A 23,551-nucleotide genomic window follows, 5' to 3' on the forward strand; every position below is an offset into this window, starting at 1 on the left:
CCGTGAGATAAATAAATATCAACAGGAGAGAGCGGGCAGGGACACGGGAGGAGTATTAACGTTGAAGACTTTCACTAATATGCAGTACCCGTGTCAGAACCAATAAGACTGCAAATACATCAAGATCACAGTTATGGCTATTTCAGGAAATGTAATTTTATTAGAAGTTTTCCAATCTTCCTTCTTCCTGGGTCTGCCGGCCTGGGCAGCGGTCCCTCTTGCTGCAATATGCTCTCATCTCCTGGGTGAAAGGACGAGACAGGTGAGTCACCAGGCCATTAGGCGGCTGCGCCTAAGCCACACGCACGAGCAGCCGCAGGGGCCGCTGGCGAGGCCTGCTCCCCAGGGAAGCCCCAGGCAGAAAGGGCCACTGCCTGTGGTCAGGGGGGTGGGCAGGAGCGCTGCCTCCTTCTCTCCCACCCTCCACATCCCTATCCCAGGCTGTCCCCGTTCGGGCTTCCCCAGACAGGACTGAGTGCAGTTCCCCCCAAAATTGTCTGCCTAACTGGAGCATCTGGGGATCCCCTGGGAAGCCCATTCCCCAAGTTCTTCGTACTCGTTCTCACACAGGCCTCATCCGCTGAGCCCCACAAGGGATGGGGGGTCAGAGACAAGTCAGCTTAGTCTTCATTTCAATGGGACCCCGGGGGAGCTCTTCCAATGCAGCATCACTCAGGGTCACCAGAGGCCTCCTTGTATCGTTTTCCCCACCCAGGCAGGGGGTGTCCTGCTAATGCCACTGTCCCTAGGGTCTAGAACATGGGAGAATGGCTCTGACAGGAGGTTTTATTTAGGGCAGCAGAACTGTTCTGTGTGATACCAGAATGGTGGCCCATGACCTTGTGCCCTGAGCAAAGCCCACAACACGCACCACACCGAGAGGGAGCCTGGTGCAAACTGTGGACCTTAGTTAGTCATAACGTACTGATACCAGCTCATCAATTGTAATCAATGGACCTCAGCAAGCAAGAGGGTAATAACGGGACACTGCGGCGGAAGGGAGGAGTGGGAACCCTCTCTGCTTTGTGCTCTTTTTTTCTGTAAACCTAAAATTTCTCTAAAAAACAAAGTCTATTAAAATGAACAAAAACATGCACACTCCAGGCAGACACTGCAGAACAAGCTACGTGGCCTGTGGTCTGTTTCTCAGCCGGGATAAGAGCATGCATCTGCCCCTCTGAGTAGAGAGGGGGAGGACACAGCCCCTGGGCTCTGCCCGACTGCCCATGGGGTCCAGCCCAGCAGCATCAGCAGGCACAAGATCTCATTCAAGGCTGACAGCCCCCAGGGCAGGTGCCCTGTGGCCCCTGCTGGTCCTCCCTTCTGCCTGTCTAGCCAAGAGGAAGTTCACAAGGCAAGGGACGCCTCGAGGTGGCCAGCATCTCCCCCTGGATGCCACCCCTTGTTCTCATGGGAGGCATCAGGAGGCTGGGGCTGGCTGGACACGGTGGGGGGCTCCTGTCGCCCTCCCACTGCAAGTCCCACCCTGGGACATTTATGAAGTTGGAAAAGGGAACAGGGAAACATAAATTCCATGAGGTCGTTAGCATTCGGGGTGGGGTGAGTGAATACATACAGTAATCTGTGGGTGATCTCAGCTCTGGCTTTCAGCTGATGAGACAGTAAGAGATGATTAGCTAATTAGATAAAATATAATCAGGGATGAGCCCATGTCTTCCATTCTGCCTCTGAAAAGTGTTCTAGGGCTTTACATAAAATCATTATGAGCAAAAGGTTAGAACTTTTTAATAAATGATGCTGGGTCTGTTGGACATCTAAGTGCAGAGAAAAAAATAAGACTTGAGATCTATCTCATACCATGTAAAACATTAATCAGAAATGGGCCACAGACCTACAATGTCAGAGCAGAGAGCTGTGTAAGAACACAAGAGAATCCCTCATGACACTGGGAGGAGATGGTATTTCTTACACAGAACATAAAAACGCACGACCTATGAAGGAAAACACTGGTAAATTAGAGTTAGTTAAGATTAGGATTTCTGTTCATCAAAACATGCCATTAAGCAAGTTGAACAACCAGGCACCGATTGGGGGAAGGTATCAGCAGCACGACAGAATCAACACAGGACTCAGATGAGAACACACACAGAGCTCCTGCAAAACAGTTGACCAGAGGACCCAGCAAACGTGGGCAGAAGACTGAACACACTTCAACAAAGACACCATCCAGCTGCCCATGCAGCAGTGAAGTCACGTCAGGCATCACTATTTAGCAGAGAGAACTGAGTCAACGCCACCACGAGACACCACTGCATGCTCAGGAGGACAGCCTCAATGGAGACCGACCATGACAGGCGCTGGCAAGGACGCAGAGCGACAGGAACCCGCACACACTGCTGGCGGCACGTTAGATGGTGCAGTCGTGCTGAGGAACGCTCTGGCAGTATCCCCTGCAGCTGACTCACAGCTCCGCCACTTGAGGGTATGTGCCCGAGAAAAATGAGCAAGTGCGTTGGCCAAAAGACAAGCACGAGGGTGTTCACAGCAGCTGCATTCATGATGGCTACAAATTCAGTGACCCAAATATCTCTCTTCTGCAGAACAGACATACTGATTGCAGGACAGCTGTGCAATTAAATCCTACACAGCAATGAAAACATCAACATATCACTACACATGACCACATGGATGGCCTCACAGACACAAGAAGGGGAAGCAGCCAGGTACAGAGCACGACTCTACTGCCTGACTCCTCCACCTATGGGATGTCCCGGCACAGACAAATCCAGTAACAGAAGTCAGGGCTCAGGTCAATTACAGGGAGCTGGAGACCGGCCCAGCTGCCCCACAGGGTTTGCACTTACAATCTGTGTGCATGCCTGTACATCACAATTACAATTTTTAAAAAAGAATAATCACTTATTTTGGACTTCTAAGTCCTGTGTAAGATCATGCGACCTTTTGAATGTGTCTGCACAGGCATATTTGTGAACCTACGTGACTGTGTACACATGGTTTCACAAGGGTCACCAGGGGTGGCCCAATGGTAGAAGGAAAGCTATTTCACGAGACACGACTGTGCTTACTCAGCCTCGGTCTGGGGACATTCCTCACATCGCCCAGCTAAGTCAACATTCAAAGGAGATACAGGAGTCCTCCTTACCCGCAGGGGATGCCTCCCGAGACCCCAGCAGATGCCTGACCCTGAGGACAGTACCAAGCCCAGCTGCCGTCCATCCGAACACGTTCCCACTCGCATCGCCCACCAGACATTTGGTGCTTTTCCCATCTTAGCTGAGCACGCACCATGCACTGTGTCCGTGACTTTCGCAGTTTTAGGTGTGACAGCAAAACCAGCACCAACTCCTTCCTCCTCCTTTACAACATCACGAACGGAAGACCCGTGTCATCCGGAGCTCAGTGACCTCGACACACGATTGATTCTTTCCTCATTGTTAAGTGGAAAACCTTCACCTTCTCACTTAAGGGCTCTCACTTCACGGCTTCTCTGCGGCACATCCACATCATCAGCCTGACTGCTCTAAAATAAAGGTGACGTGAACACAAGCCCTGTGACATCACAGCAGTGGATCTGACCACCGGGACAGCTGTGACCACCGGGTAGGAGCGTGTGCGGCACGGCGTGAGATTTCATCCCACTACTCAGGATGGGTGCAGTTTAAGATGCGTGAATTGCTTATTTCTAGAATGTTTCAGTTAATATTTTTGCACCACGGTTGTCTGTTGGTAACTGGGTGGGGAGAAGGGCTGTAGTATTTACTTCTTAAAAAGCTCTCCTGCAACTTTGGTGGGAGGTGACAGGCTGGGTAGTGGTAGACTGCGCTCACCATGTGCCTCATGCCGCCCTCTGTCCACAGCCGGGTCTTGCTTCATCTCGGGTGAAGCCAGAAGGGCCCGGCACTCGGGTGACTGAGCTCCGGAAAAGTCAGCGAGCAACCAGGCACAGGACCTGCAAGGACGTGGGTTACTGAACCCGCATGTGGCCCCACAGCCCACCATGTGCCCCGACTCCGAAGCAGAACCCTGTTGACATGTTTGTAACTTAGAATATGAATGCCCCCCTTCCCAATTACAAAGAAGATCTTTGTCAAACCAACTGGCTATGACAAAGACACTTAAAATGATGACAAGTGAAAGCCAGACCAAGCAACAGATGGCTTGCAGGGCCTGGCACCTTCCTGTCCCAGTTTCCCTGAGTCCCAGCGGCCCCCACACCTTCCTGAGGTCCCAGTGCCAGGCATGGTGACTGGATCCTGCCAGCCGCCTGAATAGTCGAAGAGATGCCTTTACGCACCACTCCGGCTCTCTGCCTGGGAGACCACCTTCCTTCTACCACATGCAGCCCACAGAACAAGGCTCGGGGAGGCTGATGCCATGGCTGGCCAGGATGCCCCTGTGGGCCACTGCCCTGGGCGGACTGTCCTCAGATGCCTTCCAGCTGCCCCAGTGGCCTCACTTGGTCACAGTTGTGCAGGTGCAGGTGAGCCTCCCTGACCTACCACCAGCCCCAGAGTTACCCATCCCCCCTGCCTGCTGGGCACCTGCTCGCCGAAGTTGACAGGTGGGCTCACTCCAGCCAGGGGTGAGACAGGTGCTTCAGGCTGTGCTGGGTCCCTCTCCTGTGGGCACAGATGTCCTGAGCACCCACATGCTGGCACCCCACATGCAGTGCTCGACTCAGCTCTTTTCCCTCCCTGTGGTCTCACGCTCCAACGGCCAATCCCTCCACAGCCTTGTGAGTCACCCCATCACCAAATTCTTCACAAGGCCACTTTTGCTACTACTTTCGTCACCAGCGTGACCTCTCCCAGCCTCTGTTCTTGCTGCACTGAATTAATGGTTCAGGAAGCAGAGAATAGCTCTTCATAGAAGGCCATCAGAGTGGTCTGTCACCTGCCTGGCACCGCCCAGTGGCTCCCAGCACACAGGCATCAGTCCCACCTGGCCGAACTGCAGAGCCCCTGCACAGAAACCTGCCCCACCTCCCTGCAGGGCCTCAGCCTCCAGCCCCCATCCTCACCACACTCCTGCACACCGTCCTGCTGTTCCCGCATCACCTCTGCCTGGAGCTGGCTTCCAGGTCTTCGCGAGGCTGGAATTTTCCAGATTTACGGTTCTCAGACGCAATGTCAGTTCTGCAAAGTGGGCACCCCACATGAGCCCCCAGGCCCTGGTCATGACACCCCTATTTATCTCTCTGCACAGCACTGAGACCACCTGGTCAATTTTACATTAACTTGTGTGTTTGTTACCAATCTCTGTTGTCATTGCCACTGTGTCTGCAGGGCCAGGCATGCTCTGTGGGCCACTTGGTCAGGAAGGTGCCACCCAGGAGGTGGGGGAGATGGGTTCCCCCTGAGGTGTCCCTGAATCTGGCCCCCACTGCCACACACTGTCCCTTTCTGCTCCCTCCTCAGTGCCCCCAGGACTGTCCTTACGGTCTGGGCCAGGCGTAGGCATCGCCAAGTGCTCAGCATCCAGCATAGGCTCCGAATCGAGGGAGATGCTCAGAATATCCAACAAAGCAAGAGATGCCCTCGGAGGACGCAGATGAGACCCCTGGGTGAGGACCCACGCAGGGCAGGGAACAGCACCCCGGTTAACCTTGTCTGGGCAAGCACTGTGGCCAAGGGTCCTGGGTGCAAACCATTCACCCCTGGGCCTCTTCTGTAAACTGGGGAAGAGGATCAGGGACATGGCTGGCATGAGGTTCTGATGGGCAGGTGACATGTGAGTAGGCACAGGGCCAACAAGACACGGGGAATGCCTCTTTCTCACCCTCCTGTAGGACGTCATGCTGGGTGGCTGCAGGGCCTGATGGTGTGCGCCGGCAGCCTGCTGACCCCCTCTGGACCTGCCTGGGACACGGTGTGCTCTCCCAGTTTGTGTAATAAAACTTTCTTCCCACGAAGGTCAACTGGAGCCCAGAGAGCCCAAATTATCCCAGCTCCCCCCGTGAGTGGAGCTGGAATTAATGAGCTCTGCTGTCCATATTCACAGCGGCGGCTCCCACTGCGCGTTTTCCTTAACCAGACTGACATTACCTCTCTGAGAACCGGCCAACTGGCCCAAGGCTCCAAACACCAGCTGCGAGCTGTGCACCTGAGTCCAGGTGCTCCCAGAGCCAGCAACACAGCAGTGTCTGTCTGCTTTAACCCGCTGACCCCCACGACTCGCCTGGAAGGTGAGCAGCGTCCTCACCTCCACTTGACAGATGAGGAGACCGAGGCCTGGGCAGGTGGGCTGGCTTCTCTGGCCTCACACAGCTGTAGGAGCACAGCGAGATGTGAACCCCAGTGGAGGGATTCTGAGCCCACCCCCTTCACTCCCCACACTGTTTCCACGAAACCACTGAAGGGAATTGGGCTGGGACATGCACGATTTCCCTGAGAGGTAAAAAGCATCCGCAGGTTCGTGGTATTCTGATGCTTAAGGGGGCGGGAAAACATTTTCTTGGCTGGAAGGAATGTCTCCAGGGGAGACTTGGTGTAAGGACATCTCAAGGCCGGACACCCATTACAACCTGTCCAGGGCTTCTAGAAGTGGCTGCACCTCCCTGGCAACCGCTCCCCAAAATTCATAAAACACACTCACACCATGAACGTTCCTGAGAAGTGCTCAAGGGTAACCTTGGCTTGGAGGAGTCTGAGCCACATTCAAGCATGTTGGGAAACAAGGAATCCTCCATGCAGCACTGGGCGCCAGGGATCCCGACAGAAAAGTTGTCCAGAAGCCCCACCATTGTGGCAACGAGTTTGGAGGAAACTCCATGTGGAAGCCTGGATTTTGGGGGGGCACCCTTAAGAGGATGCCCAACTCCCCGGAACGGTGTCGTGGAGTCTGGGAGCCCAAAGGAGACCCAGAGCTTCCCCCCCTCCCACACCCGGAGCAGGGGGTTGGGGGAGGCAGGCTCCTGCCCACCCCCTCATCCCATGATCAAAGCATCTTCCAAGATCAAAATAAAATTGTTTCCTCTAAAATTTCCCCGGCTTTGATTTGTTTTTCATCAAGCTATTTGATTTAGTTTGAAATCTCAAATAACATAAAAGACAGCACAAGGGCTTCACGTTCATCAAAGAAAGGCCTACGCTAAGGAAGGTGGAGGGATGCCGGCGCCAGGGTTTGTGGGTCCTCAGCCCCTCACCACTCGGGCCAGGGAGGGACGCTCTCCAAGTGCCTGATCTGCCGTAGCTCTGCAGCACAGCTCAGAGAGGATGCACCAGGCCCACACACAGCCAGGCCAGGGCGGGAAGAACAGGCGGGGGACTGCGGGGAGAAAAGTGGACGTGGGCAAAGGCTGCCCCTCACTCCCAGCGCAGCCACCGCCTCCCCCAGGAAGGGCTCCGTGACTTGGAGCCCCTTCCGCCCACACCCATCACAGCTGGGCTCCCCTGAGAGGCTGTGACTGCAGAGTCCACCTTCCCTGCATCCCCTTCCAGCCTCATCCTCGCAGGAGGCCTGCGGACAGTGGGCTGCGCTTCAAACTTCTCCATTGACAAGGTGGTCCTTGCAGACCCCCAGGCTCCACTGTGCTAGACATGGTGGCAGGGGCAAAACTCTCCACTTGCCCAAGCACGGCAATGAACCGTGTCCGTGGCATGATGCCGGGTGCCATGTGTGGGTGAACGAGGACGCAGATATGAGGTGGGGCCACTGCTGTGTCTCTGCTCTGTAGCTGACGTGTCCAGGAAGGATGCAGACCCTCACCTGTGTGGTCTGGAAGGTGCTGTGCCCTCCACAGGGCTCTCAGAGACTTGTCCTTGGCTGCACCTGCTGCCTAGTGGTTGGCAGACCCCAGGATGTGCTGCCTGGTGAGGCCCAGGTGCTCCTGACGATGATGAGTGCAGACATCGCCTCCTCCAGGAAGCCCTCCTTGGATGCTGCAGTCTGAGTCCCTAGTTCCCTCCTCTGGGCTTTTGTCACCATGCCTCCTCCATGCCCCACATAGTGGGGGCATCGCTGGACCCTTTACTCCATGTCTCCCCTGGAGGCCACACTGAGGCCACAGGTCCGATCCTCTTTCACACTGCCCCTGACGTCCCTGGTCTGGGCCAGTTTAGAGCTGCAGAGGCAATTCCAGGGAGGGATGGCAGCTTCCCACATGGCACTGAAGCCCCGGCACCCCCTCTCTCCAGCCGTGTGCTCAGGGCAAGCTCTGCCCTTCATGTGGCTCAGGCTCCTCTCTTTCGAAGGGGGTGATAGTGGTACTTCCCTAGATGGGTGTTTGAGAAAATATGAGGTGATCCATTTAAAGCCCTCAGGAAGTACCTGGGATAGGAAGGCCCTATGCTACTGGCCGTTATCTGCTGTGCACAGGGCTGTCACCCCAAGTCAAGTGTGGCTTTCCTCTGGGGTCATTGAACATCACCCTCATTTGAAGTCCACCCAGAGAGGCAGGAGCTCAGCGCCTTTTCAGCCTCCTTCCAAGAGGGGACAGGGAAGGTGACAGGGGCGGGCGTCCGTCCAACACCAGCCAGTCTCAGGACGATGCTCCTGCATCCTCCTCAGCAGAGCCTGAGGCTCCCTGTGGACCGTGATCGGAACACAGTGGTAACAGGATCTCACTACACCCCCGTGAGGAGTGTCTGCAGTGCCCTCAAGTCACAGCAGAGGAACAGGACAAAGAAGGCATGCAGTCCTCTGGCGTCAGGCAGACCCTGTCCCCCTCCCCGGGAATGTCATGAGTGTCCCTGCTAATGCTGCAATCAGGGCACGCAGCTGCTGCCACATGCTGGGGCCATCAGCTCTCAGTTTCCTGGAGAGAATTTCCTCAAAGATTTTTCAAAGATATTTCTTCTTATAAATGCTGATTATTTCCAAATGCTGATTAAACTGTGTGAGATGGAGGAGGTGATGCTATCAGCAGAGTGTACTGGACACTTTAAATACCACCAAGAACCTGAAGGCATCCCCCGGACGCAGGGCGGTGGCATCCCCCATCTGTCCCATGCTGTCCCCAGCTGGAACCTGCAGGTTCATGGCTTTGTTCATTGCTAGAGTCTCCCTGAAAACTTGCTCCAATCAGGTGTTATGGAGGTAGCCGGACTCACCGACAGACATCCGTGCAGCACCTGTCACACCCTGCAATGGGCTCAGTGCTGGAGATGCTGGGCTGAACGAACCTGTCCCCATCCTGGTGGGACTCCAGGGCTGGCTGAGGAGAGACGCACACCCCAGGGATGAACTGCTCTGTGAGCCTGGACAGAAACACATGCAAAGCAACAGAGAAGGACAGGCTCCTTCTAAGCCTCGGTCCAGCTCTGTTTTCCAGATTTCAGGGTACAAGTCTTGCACTACTCTTGTTAAGCTTATTCCTGAGTATGCTATTCTTTGTGATGCTATTCTAAATGGAACTGTTTTTTTAATACCATTTTCAGAAATATACAATTGATTTTTGTATATTGATCTTGTATCCAGCAACCTTGTTAAAGTAATTTATTAGTTCTGAGGCTTAGACTGTGTGTGTGAGTTCCTTAGTATTTTCTTTATAAAAGATCACATTATCAGGAACACAGATAGTTTTCCTTTTTTCTTTCCAGTTGGGTTGTCTTATATGTTGTTTTCTTGCCTAACTGTCCTGGCTAGAACCTCCAGTGCCATGTTAAATAGAAGTGGCGAGAGAGGACACCTTTGTCTTATTCCTGATCTTGGGGAAAAGCATCCGTCTTCCACCACTGACCATGATGTTGGCTGCAGGGGTTTCACAGATGCCCTCTGCCACGCTGCAGAAGTTTTCTTCTTTTCCTAGTTTGTTGAGTGCTTTTATCATGAAAGGGTGCTGGGTTTTGCTAAGTGCTTTTTCTGTGACATGATCACATAATTTTGTTCTTTATTAATCTGATGTCTCATGTTGATTGATTTTCATATGTTAATCCATACTTGCATCCTTGAGATAAATTCTACTTGGTCATGGTGTGTGATCCTTTTCTTATGCTACTAGACTCAGTTTGTTAGTATTTTGTTGAGGATTTTTATGTCTATATCCATAAGGTCTCTAGTTTTCTTGTGATGTCTTTGCCTGGTATCGGGGCAATACTGGCCTCACAGAGTGAGTTAAGAAGCATTTTCTGCTCTTCCATTTTTTTGGAAGGGTTTGAGAAGGACTGGTGTTAATTCTTCTCTAAATGTTTGGTACAATTCACAGCGAAGCTCTCTGGTCCTGGTCTTTTCCTGCTGGGAAGTTTTGTAATCACTAATGTACGGCCTGTACTTGTCATAGATCTGTTCTCACTTCCATTTCTTCCTGAGTCAGTTTTGGCCACGTGTCTTTCTAGGGCTGTGTCCATTTCATGTGAGTTATCTAATGTGTTGGTATGTGTTGTTCATAATAGCAACAATGTATCTCAATGGTTCATTCCTCAGAACCATTCTCCTTTCTGTGGGGTGGGCAGTATTGTCCCCTCTGACAGATTGAGTAATTGAGCTCCCCCCTCCTCCCCTCATGTCAGCCTAGCTTACTTTATTTGTATTTCAAAGAACTCGCTTTTGGTTTAGGTGATTTTCACTGCTTTTCTGCTCTCCACATCATTCATTTCCATTTTAATCTTTATTATTTTCTTACTTCTGCTTGACTAGGGTTTAGTTTGCTGTTCATTCTTCTAGTGTGTTCAGGTGGATACCTTTGTTTTTAATTCAATTTATTTACAGGTAGATGTGTGTAATTTAATTCTTTTTTTTTCTTTTTAAATTATGGCTGTGTTTTTCAATCAGCTCACAAATTTCTTGAAGATTTCCATACGGCTCTCACAAGTTAGCGTGAGCTAGCCCCAGTGCACCACATGGGCATTCTAGAGAGCATGCCACACCTCAGTGAGGAGGTCAGCATTCCACACACAGCTCAGAGGGCTTGGGGGCCCTGCTTGGGGCTTCACAGCTGCATCAAGGACACACACGTGTTTCTAAGTATGCACACTCACTTTTCTAAGTATTAAAACACATAAAAGATTTTCCTCCAAAAGAGTGGTGCCTGCTGTCCACACTGTGTCCTGCCTGCCCCTTCAGGGATCGTTTGCTCTCAGGGAGCAGTAGGGGGCATCTCAATAGTGCTGGGCATGAGGTGGCCACTCAATCACACCTGCTGCTAAAGGAACTGCCAAGAATCTAAGGTGACCTCTGTGCCCACTGGGCAGCAGCAGGTGCATGTGGCACCTCCTTGGACACAGTGCCTACCTCCTCCAGGAAGCTTTCCTGGATTGTCACACTGCTGCATCCAGCCACTACCAGTTCCTGCAAGCACTGCCTGGTTCAGCCCTGACTTGCAGCCCCCACAGGTCTGTGCAGCTTCACAACGGCCCCCTCTTCCCATCCATCAGCACTCCTGCACATGTCCCCGGCTCATGAGCTTCTCCCCTGCTGCTGTGTTGGGCTGCACCTGCCCCAGCTCCCATCAGCAGCCTCCACCTCTGAGGCTGCAGGGGCTCAATGCTGGGTTAAGGCCAGACTCACCCAACCCCCCACCCCTTCCTTTCCCTGCATACCAGCTTGTCATTAGTGTTAAACTAATATCTTGCCTGCTTCAAAAATGGGAAAATTCTAAAAAAAAAAATCATAAAATGTTACTCAAATCTGTTGGAGTCATCAGGATAAGATGGGCAGAGTCAGGGGCACCCACACTCAGCAGAAGAGCCTGGGGGGGGTGGGATGGGGCAGGGATGTGTTCCTGGGCAGCCAGAGCCTGGGCTTTCCCTACCCAGGACCCTGCATCTCTTTGTCCCTGAGCCACCTGAGGTGGGGATCTCACAGAGCAGAGCTTGCTGTCCCCGGCAGGGCTCTGCAAGCCCATCTGCTCAAGAACCAACTCCCCAGTGAGGGAGGGCTGTTCCCATGCGACAGAGGGGTGCTGGGTTCTCCCAAAACAGAGGGGACACCACAGCAAGTGGGCAGCATGGGACTGCCACCTGGGAACTGTGCAGCAGGTGCTCAGCAGGCCTGTCGGGCAGCCACCCTGCACCAGAGGCTCTATAAGCTCAGTGGACACTGGAAACCATCACCCCAGGCCCCAGAGAAGGAACGGTCTGCCCGAGGTCACAGCCCAGCCCGGGTGTATGAGCCTCCTCCCCTTGGAAGCTGCTGAGCAAGAACACAACTCTGGCTTCCCCTGGTCATGGGCGCAGGGACCCTGTGCTCCAAGACCCCTGGGAAGGTGCCTCGCCTGAGAAAGGGAGAGACCAGCAAGGAGACCACACCCCTGCCCATCAAGCCTCCCATTCCCCCCACATGACTGGACGCCAAGGACAGCCCACTGGCTGGAGAGTCCAGCACGTGTACCCCTGCAGCCTAGCTCAGCTGCATCCGGCCTGCTCCCCCATCCTCCCCACAGCCCCTGAAAGTCAGCAACTTCCTCCAGCCCCAGCTGCAATCCAGCGACATATGCTCACTGCCCACTCTGAACACTGGGGTTTCCCCTCCTTCACCCTAATCTGTGCTCCCCAGAGCCAGTGGGGAGCTCCACAGTGTGGGACACCAGAGGAGTCCAAATCCTGAGCAGAAGGACACCTGGGACTGGCTGTCTCATCTCTTTACAGAAACATCAAATAGCCACACGGCTGCTGGAAGGTTTTTTTAACAATTAAAAGCAGCAAGGCTTGAAAGTATCCCAGGGACAACTTGCCAGAGGACGACCCCCTCCCATCAAAACCGGACTCTGATGAAGCAAACAGGCTGTCCAAACCCTGTGGCCACAGCCTGCGCCGGCCAGGCCAGGCACCCGGCTCCTGGAATGCAGATCTGCCAGAGCGGTCCCAGCAAGCCCATGTGCCCTGGGCTGCCCTACACTGTGGACTGTGCCAGCCATGCCTGCCCGCCTGCCCTGATGGGGCCCGATGTGACTCCCCATCCTGTGCTGCGGGGCCTCCCTACATGCATCCCACCACCTTCCCCCAAACTAGTGCTGTGCAGAGCTGACATGGTGCGACTTCATGAGGCATCTCAGACTCCATCTGCATCCTGGCGGTCCACGGGAATAGCAGATGTGCCCGGGAAGGCATTCTCCAGCCCTTGTTCCTGTTCTCAAGAGTTTGCAACACACCACCCTCTCCCAGGCTCTGATTCAGCAGCAAAAAGGCCTTGGGCAGTGGCAGGATGTGGGAACTACAAGTTTCCTAAGAGCCTGTGGTGATCGGACCGAGCAGGTGCCGTCATCACCTACCAAGCTGAGCGTCCCCATCTGCTCAGGCTGGCACCTGTGCAACCCATGCGTGGCAGAGCAGGGATCCCCAGCCAGGAGGGTTCAGGGGGCAGCTAAGACCCACAACGTGGCTGGACCCAGCTGCAGTCCTGGCCAGCCTGCAGCCTCAGGAAGCCTCTGGAAGCCACAGGGTCTCCCTGAGCCGCAGAACAGAGCCATCATGGCCATGCCCCCGGACAGTGGTGGGATCACAGCCACTGCAGTGGGCCCACACCCAGCACATCTCAGGACATTTGCTGGCCTGAGGACTGTTCTTTGCCTGTTCCTGCCTGCTGACGTGTTGCTAGGAACTGTGTTAATGGGAAAAACAGGAGCGGCTCCCTGAGCTGGGCCAGCAGGCACCAGTCTACAAAGGGCCTGTGCACACTGCACCTCATGCCACCCTCGTGAGAGTCTGTGACTGCAGCTGCCATCCCTGTCAGTGGGCAAAGACGCAGGCTCAGCCCACGACACCCGCCAGTGAGCAGAGGTGGCACTTGGAGCTGCAGCTTTTGACTCCACACCCTGAAACTATTTTGCTTTGCAGCCTACCCTAGAAATGCGTGTTATGAGTTCCAACCCAGATGTGCAGATAGGTACATTCACCTGGAAGACAGGCAGGTGTGTCACAGGTCAGTCACATCAGCCAGGAGGGTCCTGGCAGAGCCCTGAAAGAGCCTCCTGATTGGAAAACCCGCTGGCCATGCATGAAGGGAAGTCTAACTTCCTGGCACACCATCCCGGGACCTGTCTGCCAGCCCAGGGTATGTTCCCCATCCCAGAGGCCAGCCACAGCCCTCACAGCAGGTCTCTGCATGGCCCAACACCAGCCTGCCCTCCCCCAGATCCCTCAGGGAAACCTACCAGTTCTAGGCCTAAGACCCACTAACATCCCACCCCTCATGTCCCTGGGGCAGCACTGCTCCCAACACAGCCCCACAGCCCAACCATCAGCTGTCTGCACCTGCCCCTGGGCATGAGGCTGCTGTCTTTACTTGATTTCTTTCAAATTGAGTTTCACAAGAACCCAGCTTATGGGAGAAAGCATCTCTATTGCTGGTATGTGTTTGTAGCGATGGAAAGCCCTGTGGCATGTGGCTGGACTGTTTCTGAATCTCTTTCCTGGTTGTTCTGTAAGGTGGAGGCTGTTCAAACCCGGGCGTTCCCCTCTCACCAGCCTCTCCTTTGACAAAGAGGAGCTTTTCTGGTGAGCTCCTCTTCATCCCTCAACACCCTGCTCAGTTGCTCCTTCGTGATGCATCTGTGTGAAGGTGGCTGTCCTCTGGGGCCCCAGCACCTGCAGCACGGTGTGGTTCCATGCATCAGGTATTTTAAGAGTCTATCTCCTCTTACACCTCCCCTACACCCACGAGCATACAGCTTATTTCAGTGAATGAGTGAGTGAACATATGAACAATTAAAAAGCCAATTATGGGCCGGACCCGTGGCTCTCTCGGGTGAGTGCGGCACTGGGAGCACCAAGGCCACGAGTTTGGATCCTATTTAGGGATGGCCAGTGCGCTCACTGGCTGAGCATGGTGCAGACCACACCATTCCTAGGGTTGCAATGCACTTACAGGTCAAAAAATAAAAATAAATAATAAAAAAAAAAAGCCAATTAAACAGATAAACAAAGGAACAGAGGCAGGTCTGCTGTGGCATTCAGGGCTCCTGTGCTCACTAACACTTTAGGGTCCACATAAACCATCGCAGTTTAAAACCTGCTCTCACCAAGTTCCAACCCAAACCAACGCAGCCCACATTTCCTCCTCAGCAGACACGACTCACACGCAAGGAGACTTATCATGCAAACAGAGCAAGAAAACAGAAGAGCAAAAATCAAATTAGAAGGCAGCCTGGAAAATGTCCACTGTGCAAAAATGCAAGCTAGCTAATTTGTTTGGCCTCCCTTGAAAACAGCGAGGTGTTAATTTGGGTCTCTGGGACCTGGCTCCTGAGATGCTGGGAGGCTCACAGGGAGAGGGGAGAACGGGGTTTCTGATGAGCAGACCCAGACCCAATTAGGAATCGGTGTTGACCCCAACTCTGCCCACGGGCAGGCAGAGCTAATGAGAAGCGCTGAAGGACTCAGGCAGAGCGCCAGGCCCTGCAGAGCACCTCCGTCCCCTAGGTCTTGGGAAGACCGTGTTGCCTGAGAGGTAGCGGGGCCACTGCAGTGAGCTGCTTCCAGCCACAGGGGCTGGGGAGGGCGGCAGATGCGGTATTAATTTGGTTCATGGAAAAGTGAGATGGCCGTCCCTTCTGGCCCAAATTTACCCAGACTTGGGCCTGGCAGGACGGAGCCCCAGGATCCACGCAGCCACTCTAAAGCAGCTGCAGACCCGGCTGTCAAATCAGCTGCCTTCTATGGGTGCAAATTGACAGGCGTTTTTAACAAGGACAGACCCACGGTCCAGTGATGTGCTTTTCTCTGCTACAGGCCAGCAATATGCACCTGAGGCCTTGCAACTGTTCCATTCCAACCAGCCCCCAGCCAGCCAGTACAGCATCATCTCCCACAGTCTCTGAGTGCCCCAGAATTTCCCAGAAGCCACAGGGATGTGGGTGACGCGTGCAGGGGAGGCAGTGAGGGCGGGTTGACCCAGCTTTTGGCTCTTTGGGGTACTGCCTCCTGGGCACCCGGGCCTCCACGTCAGACCCCAGCAATGTGCTCAGCCCCAAAGGTGCACAGGGCATCTGCAGGCCAGGAGCCCAGGGCCCTGTGCTCCCCTTCTTCCCTCTCCTGCAGGACACCACATGGGGCCAAAGCGCCCTGCCTTGGGCCCACCTACGCCAGCTCTGAGCAGAGGCAGCAGGATTCAAGCCTAGAGCCACAGCTCCATGAAGAGGCCGTGGGGGAAAGACCTTGAGCAGAACCAGAAAGTCCAGGCTCCAAACCCAACTCTGTGGCACTGACAAGTCCTGTGCCCTCCCTAGGGATGGACGGGCTGATGCCTGGAAGTCATCGCCCAGGGTCTCCCTGACCATGCTCCCCACAACCGGGCAGTGGAAGCGGCTTGTGGGCTGTGGGCCCGGCCTGTCGGACACCAGGACCCACTTCTGGGTGCAGGAGGCCAAGGACACAGTTTCCCTGAAGTCCACGCCAGCCTGGAGAAGCCACCAGGCCAGCCATAGGTCCCCCGCCCCCCACCCTGCTGCAGCCCCTGCTCGGCCCCTCCCTGTCTGCCCTGCCCCTGTCCCTCCTCAGCCCATCTCCAACGTGGCCACCGCAGGGACTCGCTTCTCTCCCTCCCCCAGGACACGGCTCGAGGGAGACCCTGCAGCAACCCAAGTCCACTCCCACCACTCAGGCTGATGGTTTCCCTACACCCCACGAGGAGGTCTTGCACCCCCACGGGGGACTCTGCCAGACACCCGTGGGAGGTGGCCCTTCCTGCTTGCACCCTCTGCTGGGCTGTGATCCCACTCCTGTGCCTGGAACCAAGGCCCCCCACACCCCAGCGTGGGGTCATTCACCCCAAGGCCACCTGGAGTGGCACACACAGCTGCTGCTAGCCAGGCCCACAGGAGCCTCCTAGGTCTGCCCCAGAGAGGGGGTCTCCCCACCTGCTCGGGACAAACGGGGCCCTGGGTGGGGTTTCTGGCTGGCTCCAGTGCCAGCCCTCCATGCCCACCCCAGCTTGGACACACTGTGGCCCTCAGGGAGGTCCTGGCTGTGGGGTTCCCAGGTCTCAGGCTGAGCCCCACGGGGCCGGGCAGGTCACTTGGTGTGGCGCACACACAGTGGCCTCTCCAGCAGCAGAAGATCTCGTGTCAGATGCTGCGACAGAAGCTGCAGGGGGCCCCTTCCTCCCCTTAACGACCATTTGTGATTCTGTTTTCATAGAAGATCCCCAACGGTACCACCGCATGGAAAGTGCCCTTTCTGGGCATTTATTAAGCAAGGATCGAAACACGACACATCTCACTGGCAGCTCAATTTTTGGGGGCATCTGGGGAGTCTCCACCAGCCAACAGCATGGCTCATCTGCTCATTCGCAGAGCCATGGGGATGATGGTGCCACGGCTTCTACCAAGCCCAGGGCACACAGGTGCCTGGTACCAGCCAGACACACAGGGTGGGGAGTCCTGGTCCTTACCAGCAGCCTTCCCCAGAAACCACAGGAGGACAGATGTAACGGGCACCCGCGAGCCTTGGGCCATCTTGCAGATGGACCCCCTCTGCCCACCTGCCCTTCTCCCTGCAACACCAACTGGCTCCAGCCTCGACCCAGAAATCCCCACCCATGAGCAAGTGCGGCAGGGACCCCACATCTGGGCATGCCTGGAGATGGCAGATCCTTGCCACCCTGCTGCACCCCAGAAACTATGCATGGTGAGCACAAGCCAATGCTGCCCACAGGAGCAGTCATGCTGCACATGCCAGCTGGAAGGACCAGAGGCCTGAGCTCAAGGCCCTGGTGGAACATCCTGGGGAGGAGCCACGTCAGGGCAGACACCCAGCTCTCGCAGCCACCTGGGGGATGCCGTTCTCAGCACCCAGTGTGCTGCCTGGGTTGTGGCTCTTACCATCCACACAGGCGGGCCGGGCCCTCGTGGTGCCAGCGATCTGCCCCTTCCTGCATGCGCAGCGAGCTGTCTGCCTGGCGATAGTCCTCCGAGGCTGGCTGCTGTCCCGGTCCAGGGTCACAATCTCACAGGTGCCGGCGGCCAGCTGACCTGTGGAGAGTAGCAGATGCAGACTGAGTGGCCACCCTCAGAGACCAGTGGCTGGCCAAGCCAGCTCCCATGCCCCTGCATGGGGAGGTCCGCCCAGATCCCACCACACAGGGGTCCACGGCGGACCCAAGCCTCCAGGTGGGAGGCTCTGCTCAGAGGAGCGTGTGAGACCATCTGGGAGGACACCATCCAAAAGTGCTCCATGGAAGCCAGGGCCGGATCAAGCCAGTGACCTCCGCTCTAGCGGTGTGGTCTTTGGGCAGCCCGGCCTGGCAGAGAGGAAATGAATGCAGCCCCACCTCAGGCACACTGGAAATGAAAGGGCCACAGCAGGGAGGGAGAGCAGCCCCCCACCCGCACGTGCAGCATCAGATGGGAGAGAACCTGACTGCACAGCTCTCAGCACTTGCAAAGCAAGTGCGCCCCTCAGCCTCTGTCCCCAAGCGCTAGCACGCCGTTCTGAGCATGTGGCCTCCAGGAGTCAGACAACACCAGGCCCGCCCTCAGGTTGCTAAGGCTGCACAGGGTGGGCTCCCCACGTGGGTATAGAAGGAGAGCAGGACGGGGCCACTGCACGCCCCACGTCAGGACTTCAGGGTTTTCTCAGCCCCCCACAGGCCAGCACGCTCCCACACACGCACACACACATGTACATGACATGCCTGTACAGGCACAGATGTGCCACATGCCTGGTAGGTGGACATGGAGCAGACAACGTACAGGCTCACACAGATGACATCCAGGTACACATGGACATGTTCCAACAGGGTGCGTGTGTCCACGGAGACCCAGGTACACACTGGTGTGCATGCGCTACATGGATGTGCCCCACATCCCATCTCTCTGTGGACACTGCCTGTGCTCCACATTACAGACACCCCATGGCACAGCACGAGTGTGGCGAAGGCCACAAGGCCCAGGTCTGGCTCTGTATAGCCAGGGCACAAAGAAGGGATGCGTGTCTTCCAAAGGCGCCAACTCCAACTGCTTCCCTGGCTTCCCTTGTCCCCCACTTCTCTCCTAATCCCAAGAAGAACCCCGGTCTCTCCGAGGAGTGGTGGGGAGGCAGCTCAGGAGAGGGGTGGTGAATGCAGGGAGTTCCACCCTGCAAATAACCCCCTAACTGAGGTCATCATCCCGCCTGTAAATGCACGTGGCCACCACCAGTACATGCTAAATACAGCACTGTCAAACGGAGACAGCCAGCGCTCAACGGTGGTAGAAAGAAGAAAATCCGAGGCTGTCCCTCAGCCCAGCTGCCGCATTTGCTCCAGGGCGGCCCCTCCCTGGAGCCACCGGAGGTCCTGGTCACTCACTGCCTCTCTCAGCACTAGTGAGCACCGACTGCACGCCGTCCTCCATGAGGTCCCAGACCACCAGGGTGGGCAGAGGAAAGGCGTCCCTCCTCGGGGCTCCTTCCAGCTGGGGAGATGGCATCGCAGGGATGCACAGATTCAGGGCTCCAGCCCGCTGCCGTAAGTGCCATGCTGGGGTCCGCAGGGAGACAGGGGGCTGCACAAGGGGGCACGACAGGGAGGTGACCACCCAGGAGGGGGCGATAGGTACAGGTGGGATGAGGGGTCGTGGTCCCCACCCCTGTGGAGCGAGCAGCAGGAGGCTCCCTGCTCCCTTCCCATCTGTACAGCTCCTTCTACCATCGCCTCAGACGCCCCCTCCTCCAGGCAGCCCCTGCACCCTCCAGGCAGCTGACCCGCACAGGATTTCCCCTGCCTCAGTGTCCCCTGTCACCTCCAGGTCCCCTAACCCAACCTAGGGCTCAGCCAGGGCAGTCATGCAGAAGCCAGCAGGACACAGTGGGTGGAAGGCCACATAGCTCCCTCAGTCCAACACTGCTCAGGCCACCTGGACCTGGGGAGTACCTATGTCTGGCTGTGACCCAGGAGGCAAGGGGGCATCTCCAGAGGTCACCAGACATGCCTGGCCCAGCCCGATTTGCCCACAGTCTGGGGCAGGCCTCAGGATGGAGCCATCCAAGGAGGCCCGGCCCAGCTGCCTGGAGCCCAGCGTGCGCAAGCTGAGCCGCCATGGCCAGAGCGGGAAGCTCAGAGGAAGAACGTGGGGGCAGCTGTAGCCTCCCCCAGGACTGCGGCTGCCTCTGCCCCCAACGGCCAAGACTGTCCCACAAGGAGCAAAACCCCGGTGCCACCTCCCCTGCAGGCTACAGCTGTGGATTTTGACTCGCACTACTGAATTACATGCCAAATTATACACTGCTTTAACAAAAAGGCGAAAACAGACACATAAATAAACAAGCAGACCATAAATACAGCCGGGGAAGTGCATCCCGGATAACGAGGTGAGGCCTTCCTCCTGATAACAGGGTCAGGCTTCCAAGACGTGACCACGGGTAAATGAGCGTCTGAGCAGATCTGCGCGTGCACGTTGAAGACACTCTCATTTATGGGGTGTGTCCAGCACTGTAATTTGCAGACAGGCAGTGGCATGGGCTTGGTCCACAGCTGCTATTTTAAGCTCTGCAGGTTGGCTGGGGCCACTCTGCGTTGCCACCCACCTTGGCCCGGATGCCTCTGTCTGACCTCAGCCCCCGCAGAGACTCATGGTGTCCAGGCTACTGGGGCCAGCTGCCTCCTCAGGGCAGGGCCAGGCATGGGGCAGTTCGCTGGAGTCATCCATCCATGGGACACCACTGTCACCCTGTCCCTGAGTTGGTCACTAATGAACTACTCCTCCGACCTGACACCTAAGGCATTTGCTGACCGGTGCTTCAACATGACTAGTCCTTCAGAGCCTGCCTCTTTGGAAAGGGGAGTGAGGTGACGCCCTCCAGGCAGGGCCACCTCCAAGTGAATGCAGAGGGTCCCCCAGTCCCAGTGCAGCCCTCAAACGGGTGGCCACATGACCAGCAGCTGCCAACCCAAGACCCTCGCCCCTCAGGAGCCTCGATTCTGGACAACGTGCTTTGGACAAGCCGGTGCTGATGCATGAAACCAGAAGCCACCCCCACCCCTCCGCCGGGCCCCGGTTGTGTGGGCGCACTGAGATCCCTCCGAGAGCAGGTGTCTAGGGCTGCGCAGGAAACAGAAACACATTGGGCAACTTGAACAACAGGCATTTGTTCTGGAGGCTGCAGTCCTAAATCTGGGTGTCACCAGAGCCGTGGCCCCTCCCAGACTCTGTTTCTGGTGGCTGCAGTGACCCTGGGCCTTCCAATTCCCGCCCCCATCATCTCTTGGTCTTCTTCTCAGGCTCTCTTCTTATGAGGACACCAGTGACCTAGCAGCCTCAGCTTAACCTGATTACATCTGCAAAGGCCCTATTTCCAAATAAGGCCACATTCAGACAGGTGCTGGGAGTTAGCACAGGAACCTATCATTTTGAGGGACACAATTCAACATACAACAAACAGAAAACCCACCTCTGTCTGAAAATATGGGAATGCCAGCCTCGGCATGCTCCGGGCCTCCTACCTGTGGGGTGCACACCCACGCTGCTCTGTCCAGGTTATTAGTGTATCCACTGCTCACGGATGCCCAGGATCCAGCCGCAGCCCAGACCAGCACCTCTGTCACTGTCCACACTGCCCTGGCCCGTCCTCCAGGGTCTCCCGCTTTGTTGTTCACCTCCTTAATTCCTTTCTTGAGGCTGGTTTTCTGCAGACTCTGCCTAGCTGCCCTCGCACCCTCCTGTGGCTCTTGAGTCTCTGGGGCAGCTGTGGCTGGGGGTGTTTGTCTCTTGGTTCCCGTGGGAGCTGGTCAAAGCCATCCCAAGTGCAGACCCAGCCTCCCAGCCAGGCTGCCCCATCCCCTGGGACCCCACAGAGCTGTCCACAGATTTGGGCCCTCGGTGCCCTATGACAGCAGTGCCTGAAAATGGTGAGACTACTGAAAAGGCTCAAAGGGGAAGGCCTGAGACTCTCAGAAGCAAATGGCCAGGGTGAAGTCCAGAGGAGGGTGATTGCGTGGCAGGCAGCCCAAAATAGCAGCACAGAGAAACCCGAGGCACCCGTGGGGCCTGGAAGGAGTGATAGGCGATAGGCATGGGCTGGACTCTCCCAGCAGGTCACAGTTACCACAGGGTCAGGTATTGATGGGAGGGGACATCCAATGTCAAGGAGACAGAGAAAAGGACAGAAGGCCCCCTGAGCCCATGCTGCACTTGGGCCTCTGCCCACCCTGCCTAGAGCTTTACTGTTTAGTTCTGGGAGCCAACAATTACATTCAGACTGTAATTTTTAACCATGTGGGTAGTAAACCGTTGCTAACCAGTACCTTAACCATCTGCTTCTGCACTCACTCACAAAAGTCGCCCTGGATATAATGGACGTTCTCACTCAGGGTCCCACGTCCATGTTTGCTGTGGGGCTCCGGATGCCCAGGCCAGGATGGTGCAGCCACCCACAGAGGATGTCCCAGAGTCTCAGATGGTCACGATGGTGCCTGGCCATGGCCCTCAGACACACACAAAGCCATCGACTACTGCAGTTGCCTGGAGCCTTGGGTGGCTGGAGGTTCCTCAGACATGGGGCAAGTCTGTGATTGATCAGCAATGTCTGCCCTGGGCACAGAAGGAGCTTGGGCTGGTACCAACTGCACGGCCATCCCGTGTCTGAGAGGCCCCTAAGGCACACTGATGTTGTTCTTGAGCAGACTCAGCAAGAAACGGGTCCTGCCCTGAAGATGCCGTGAGAGGAGCCTCATCTCAGATGGCCAAAGGCTAACCTCACTCACAAGTGGCAGACAAACCCGGCATCACAGATGCCTGGGCGGCTGCACAGACCTGCGGTCACCACAAGCTGGGACAGGTCGGCCCCATTAGCACCAGTCACAGCAAGAAGGTGGGTGGGGAGCCCAGATCAGGACCAGGGAGGGGGATTGTGCAGAGGTGCCCACTGTTCACAGGTTCCCAACTCAGCTGACTACCCCCAGGAATGACCACAGCAGAGAGGAAGAGGCATGGATGCATAGCACCCATGTAAGCAGTCCCCATGCTGGCCCTTCCCTGCAAACAAAGTCAGGTGAGACTGAGGCACACAGTTGCCTTGTGACCGGTCCAGGGGGATGGGGGAGGGGCAGGGCACTGCCCACACTGGCTCATAGCTCCACATGCGTCAGGTGAGGCTTGGTCACTGGCCTGCAGTGCCACCGCCCCCCATCCAGCCCATCCTGTGCTCTCAGTTTAGCTGCGCCAGCCACAGAGATGAAGTCTCCAGAAGCCACACTTCCACATCCTGGGCAGATCCCTGTCCTAGCCAACTCCAGGCCCAGCTGCTTCCTGCACTCAGAAAGTCGCTCCCTGCTCTGCTCACATTTCTGCACTTCAAAGACCCCTCTGCCCTCTGGATAGAGCCAGTGATGCCTGACTCCGCAGGTGCACACACGGCCAGGTGGACCCACTGCAGACAGCGCTGGGCTCAGCCCCAGGGCTCCCTGACTGTCCTTCCAAGTGTCCTCACCCACACTCCCAGGGTGGCCCAGGCCTGCGTCCCACCCTGGCACGGCCTCAACACCTGCTTTCATGAATGGTCCCTACGGGGCTGCAGGGGAGGCCCCTGTCCAACCTGCAGGGAGAAGGGAGGACGAGCCAGCTCCAGGTCACAGAAGGTGGTGCAGACAGAAGCCTTGAGCACACACACAGGTAGACTCTGCCAGGCCAGGGGTCTCCTGTGCAGCTGAGACTCAGGCCCCAGGACGGCCCAGGACTAGCCCAGCTCCAGGGTCCCATTCTGCTAACACTGCCGCTCCA

The 23,551-nt window shown here is 56.1% G+C and overlaps 1 protein-coding gene across 2 annotated transcripts in view; it reads right to left on the reverse strand.

Annotated features, from left to right (window-relative positions):
* Nucleotides 1–23,551, reverse strand: part of TAFA5 (TAFA chemokine like family member 5) — a 155,091-nt gene that overhangs the window by 75,027 nt on the left and 56,513 nt on the right. The window contains exons 1-2 of one of the 2 annotated variants that reach the window (XM_063075973.1): nucleotides 20,107–20,145; nucleotides 17,678–17,827 (exon numbers count right to left, since the gene is read on the reverse strand). In XM_063075973.1, the coding sequence (XP_062932043.1) occupies nucleotides 17,678–17,827; nucleotides 20,107–20,131 (175 nt within the window). In that variant the 5' untranslated portion in view covers nucleotides 20,132–20,145. Of the gene's footprint in view, nucleotides 1–17,677; nucleotides 17,828–20,106; nucleotides 20,146–23,551 lie in introns of those variants that run through there. The other variant, XM_063075972.1, reaches the window with a different exon arrangement.

This window comes from Cynocephalus volans, chromosome 12, assembly GCF_027409185.1.
Source record: "Cynocephalus volans isolate mCynVol1 chromosome 12, mCynVol1.pri, whole genome shotgun sequence".
NCBI lineage: Eukaryota > Metazoa > Chordata > Mammalia > Dermoptera > Cynocephalidae > Cynocephalus > Cynocephalus volans.